The 6,000-nt window shown below is 31.6% G+C and overlaps 1 protein-coding gene across 1 annotated transcript in view; it reads left to right on the forward strand.

Annotated features, from left to right (window-relative positions):
- nol10 (nucleolar protein 10) overlaps positions 1-5,543 on the forward strand; it is a 117,240-nt gene extending 111,697 nt beyond the window's left edge. The window contains exon 21 of the mRNA XM_059981885.1: positions 5,141-5,543. Coding sequence (XP_059837868.1) covers positions 5,141-5,251 — 111 coding nt within the window. The 3' untranslated portion in view covers positions 5,252-5,543. The remainder of the gene's footprint in view (positions 1-5,140) is intronic.
- The last annotated feature ends 457 nt before the right edge of the window (positions 5,544-6,000 follow it).

The raw sequence follows: 6,000 nt of genomic DNA on the forward strand, positions 1-6,000 counted from the left end.
TTTTTTTGGAGGAGGGAAAAAGAAGATTTTTTACCGATTATCAAGAAGCAGAGGAGTTCACACAAAAACTTCCATTTATTCACTAATTACACATAGAGACTTCCAAGCGTAATGGATTAAAGATGAAGATAGAGACAGTGAACAGAAGTGATGGACATTTAAGGATGATACAGGGGAGAAAAGCAAAATTTCAGAAATACTAATTGAGAATAGTATTTTTTTTTCTTTTTTTACATATATACTTTTTTATGTTGCGGGGGGGGGGCTGGGGAGCTTTGGATCGGTTACTGCGGGATTCGCATGTGTAATCATGGCGATCGCCATGACCCGTACAACAGAGGGGGGTAATGTTGTGTTCTCTTTTTTCACAACATTAGTAGGGGGGTATTTTGTTTTTTTCTTTATACTCTATTTTTCTTCTATCTTTCTGCCTGGATGATCGGTGGGGACACATAGCAACATGGAGAATTTTAAAAAGATTTCCCAAGATACCACGAAAGTTGAAAGATTAGGTATTATTATAGATTGGAGTAACATAATTAAAAATAATGGCTAATTTACTGAATTTTTTAAGTTTTAATGTTAATGGGCTTAATGGACCTGTATAAAGAAAAAGAATTTTAACATACATTAAAAAAGTGAAAACAGATATAGCTTTTTTACAAGAAACACATTTAACAGACATAGAACATCAGAAATTAAAAAGAGACTGAGTTGGAAATGTTATTGCAGCTTCATTTAATTCAAAGGCGAGAGGAGTTGCAATTTTGGTTAATAAAAATTTACCAATTAAAATACAAAATGGATTAATTGATTCAGCAGGGAGATATGTAATTATACATTGTCAAATTTTTTCAGAACTATGGACTCTTATGAATATTTATGCACCAAATGAAAATTATGTAAAATTTATACAAGAGGTCTTTTTGAATTTGGCTAACGCACATGACAAAATACTAATAGGTGGAGATTTTAACTTTTGTCTAGATCCAGTTTTAGATAGATCAACAAAGGTTGTCATAAAATCAAAAGTAGTAAAATTAACTCTCTCATTGATGAAAGACTTAAATTTGATTGATATATGGAGAAGAATTAATCCAAAAGAAAGAGATTATTCATTTTATTCAAATAGACATAAAACATATTCAAGGATAGATTTTTTTCCTATTATCAACGAATATTCAAGATAGAGTGAAAAATGTGGAATATAAAGTGAGATTATTGTCAGATCATTCTCCTTTGATAATGACAATGACAGATAAAGAGGAATCAATTTATAGATGGAGATTTAATTCAATATTACTAAAACGTCAAGATTTTTGTGATTTTATGAAAAAGTAGATTCAGTTCTTTTTAGATACAAATTCACATTCAGTTGATGATAAATTTATATTGTGGGAAGAAATGAAGGCATATTTGAGAGGTCAGATAATAAGTTATACTTCTAAAATTAAGAAGGAATAAATGATAAAAATAGATCAATTGGAAAAAGAGATTACAAAATTAGAAAAAGAAAAAGAAATATGACAGAAGAAAAACGAAGACAACTTATTAATAAGAAGTTACAATATAATACACTCCAGACATATCGAACAGAAAAAGCAATTATGAGAACTAAACAGAGATATTATGAACTAGGTGAAAGATCACATAAGGTCCTTGCATGGCAGTTAAAAACAGACCAGACTTATAAAACACTAAATGCAATTCGAACAAGAGTAAATAAAATTACTTATAAACCTTTAGAAATGAATGAAATTTTTATTCTGAGTTGTATAAATCAGAATCACAAAATGATAATGTCAAGATAGAAAGGTTTTTATCACAAATAACTCTTCCAAAATTAAATACGGAAGAACAGAAGGGATTAGATATGCCTTTTACATTGAAAGAGGTCGAAGAAGCCCTAGGATCACTTCAAAGTAATAAATCTCCAGGAGAAGATGGTTTTCCGTCTGACTTTTATAAAAAGTCTAAAGATTTATTAATTCCTCCTTTTATGGAGTTAATACATCAAGCAGAAAGAACGCATAAACTTCCAGAATCTTTTTCGACAGCTATTTTAATAGTATTGCCAAAAAAAGATAGAGATCTTTTAAAGCCAGCATCATATAGACCTATTTCTTTATTAAACACTGATTATAAAATAATAGCAAAAATCTTATCTAACAGATTATCTAAATACTTACCAAAATTAGTACATATGGATCAAACAGGATTTATTAAAAATAGACAATCGGCAGATAATGTAACTCAGTTATTTAGTATAATTCATTTGGCGCAAAAGAGGGAGGAAATGAGTGTGGCAGTTGATTTAGATGCAGAAAAAGCATTTGATAGATTGGAATGGGATTTTTTATTTAAAGTATTGGAAAAATATGGATTAGGAGTATCTTTTATAAAATGGATTAAAACCTTAAATACTAATCCCAAAGCTAAAGTAGTGACAAATGGTCAAATTTCAACACCATTTCAGTTAACAAGGTCAACTAGTCAAGGTTGTCCATTATCATCTGCTTTATTCGTGTTGGCGATAGAAGCATTAGCTGAATTAATTAGAATGGACCCAGATATTAAGGGTTTCAGTTAATCAGGAAGAATACAAGATTAACTTATTTGCTGCTGATGTTCTGCTTTATTTAACAAACCCATTGCACTCATTGTGTAAATTATCCTATAGATTAGAATATGGGAAAATATCAGGTTATAAAATAAATTGGGATAAAAGTGAAATTTTACCTCTTACTAAAGGAGATTATAGTCAATGTCGATTAATAACTCAATTTGGATGGCCGGCAAATGGTATAAAATATTTAGGTATAAGAGTTGATAATGATATAAAGAACTTATATAAATTAGATTACTTACCATTACTGAAAAAAATTCAAGAAGATCTTGATAAATGGATGGTATTATCAATAGCATTAGTAGGTAGAGTAAATACCATAAAAATGAATATATTCCCTAGGCTACAATACTTATTTCAATCACTACCAATACAACTACCCCAGAAGTTTTTTCAAGAGTTAAACAAATATGTGAGGAAGTTTCTTTGGAAAGGTAAGATGTCAAGAATATCGTTGGAAAAATTGAATGGAAATTTGATCTAGGAGGGTTACAACTTGCAAAATTTTAAGAATTATTATAAAGCAAATCAACTTAGATTTATTGCATCATTTTTTTGAGAAAGATAGACCGGCATGGATTAGAATAGAACTAGATAAAATAGGAGAAAATACACCGGAAGATTTTATATATAAATGGGAAACTAAATGGATACGGGAAAAGAAAGAATCTCCTATATTAAAACATTTGATTGACTTATGGAATAAGATAAATGTTGATGATGAGACAAAGAACTCTTTATTAGCAAAGAGGTCTTTAACTCAAAATAGACATTCCTTTTACAATGGATAATCAACTTTTATATAATTGGTTTCAAACAGGGATTAGATATATAGGAGATTGTTTTGAAGGAGGTATATTAATGTCATTTGATCAATTAAAGAAAAAATATGAAGTATCAAACAACACTCTCTTTTGTTACTTCCAACTAAGGGCTTATTTAAGAGAAAAATTAGGTCAAACAATGTTATTGCAGAAATCTAATGAAATAGAAACTTTAATTCAAAAAGGAAAGATTAAAAAATTTATCTCTTGTATGTATAACTTGATTCAAAAACGGGCAATAAAACAAGGAGTCCATAAGTCAAGACAAAAATGGGAAAGTGACTTGAATATTAAAATTGAAGAAATAAATTGGTCAAGACTATGTCTTGATAGTATGACAAATACAATAAATGTCCGGTTAAGATTAGTGCAAAATAATTTTTTACATCAATGATATATTACACCACAAAAAATAAATTAATTAAACCCAAATTTATCCGATCAATGTTTCCGATGTAACCAAGAAATCAGTACTTTTTTACATTCTACTTGGTCTTGTTCTAAAATTCAACCTTTTTGGACAAATTTAAGAGTTTTTTTGGAAATAATTATTGGAACACAACTTCCACATAATCCAATATTATTTTTACTAGGCAATATTGAAGGGATAAAACCGAAACCCAAATTGAATAAGTATCAGAAAGAATTTATAAAAATTGCACTGGCAGTAGCCAAAAAGGCTATTGCAGTTACTTGGAAATCGGATACATACTTAAGTATAGATCGTTGGAAGAAGGAAACTTATGGCTATATTCCACTTGAAAAAATTATTTATAATTTAAGAGATAAATATGAAACATTTTTGAAAATTTGGCGCCCTTATTTACAAAAGACAGGATTAAATATATAGGTGCTCCGAAGATGAAATATTTGGTTATTTGGGGAAAGAAATAAATATATATACTAAAGTTACTATGAACTCCTTGGAGCATGTGGGGATCTTCCGATATCCAGGCACTCTTTTTTTTCTATAGGGATGTTAGGGGGGAGGGGGGAAGGGTGTGTATATATATATTTTTTTTTCTTTTATTTCTGTAATTATTTGAAAACAATAAAAAAAGTTTTTTAAAAAAAAGCTATGTAGACATGGTCAAGAGGTTTAGTTGTTCTTCAAACTAAACATCAGAATGGGGAAGAAATATGATCTAAATGACTTTGACCATGAAATAATTGTTGGTGCAGACAAGGTGGTTTTAGTACCTTAGAAACTTTTGATCTCCTGTGATTTTTCATGCACAGGAGTCCCCAAATTTTACAGAGAATGGTGCAAAAACAAAACATGTCCAATGAGCAATAGTTCTATGGGCAAAAACACCTTGTTAATGAGAGGTCAGAGGAGAATAGCCAGACTGATTCAACAGAAAGGTAACAGTAACTCAAATGACCACTAGTTACAACAATGGTATGTAGAAGAGCATCTCTGAATGCACAACACTTCTATCCTTGAAGTGGATGGGTCATAGCAGCAGAAGACCACAGACATACACTCAATGGTCACTTTATTAGCTGCCAGAGGTAGATGGAGTGTATTTACAAAAACCTCACCAATATGCAAGTTGCTTCAGTTTAATCCTCTTGCTTTTCTTTCTATTCTATCTGTTCTATCCTCAGCATGAAATTATTTTTGAAGCTTTTCTGCATAGGCTGTAGATATGCAAGTTATTTAAATTTCTCAACCTTTACTTTATAGTCTGAACAACAAAAGAAGCGACATGAGGCTGAGAAGCAGCATCGTGAAGAGAGAAGACGGCTGAGGCGTTCAGCAGGACATCTTCGAGGCAAAGCATTGAAAAGGAAGTAATTCTTCTAAACAGCATTGTATTTTCATTTTATTCCCCTCAAAGTAACTGAGTTCCAGGTGTTTCTAAAAACTGTATTCAAAGCATCAGTGAAACAGAAAACAGCAACTAGAGATGTTTCCAGTGACTGGGCAAGAATTTGTTCCATCTGCTACTTCAGATTAGACAACTTGAAGGAACTTGTGTGTGGGACTTTGGACATTTGTATTTTTGCATAACATTCTGTATTATACAGACTACTGTGTATATTTATCAGAAGAGGATTTTCTAACAAAAATACAGAATATTTGTCTACGTTTGATTATTCAGCAGTGTGTGCTTTTCCCCTCTACATCAGTATTTTCCACAAGCAAATGGTAACTGGTGTTTCATTGTTCAGCATTATTTTAAGTTAAGTGTTTTTTGTTCTAGGGAAATAAATTTATATGTATAGAAATTCAGGAGCAACGAACAATCTTCTGGAGGACCCCAGCAGGTCAAACAGCACCTTTGTGAGGAAAGGAATTCTCAATGGTGGCCTGTCTAAAGATGAGACAGGATGAGTGATCTTGTCATGAGTGATCCAAGCGATGAGAAAGGATTTTAAGGTGTTTGGTGAATTGAGGAGGAGTATTAAGATGTTCAGTGGGTTGTGCCAAATAGGGGAGGGACAGAGTAGAGTCAGGAGACATTGACAACTGAACGATAGATGGAGGCAAACACAGCGGGGTGGGGGGTGCAAATGGAGCAAGATGGGGAGGGAAATGTGTAA

Source organism: Hypanus sabinus, chromosome 10 (assembly GCF_030144855.1).
Source record: "Hypanus sabinus isolate sHypSab1 chromosome 10, sHypSab1.hap1, whole genome shotgun sequence".
NCBI lineage: Eukaryota > Metazoa > Chordata > Chondrichthyes > Myliobatiformes > Dasyatidae > Hypanus > Hypanus sabinus.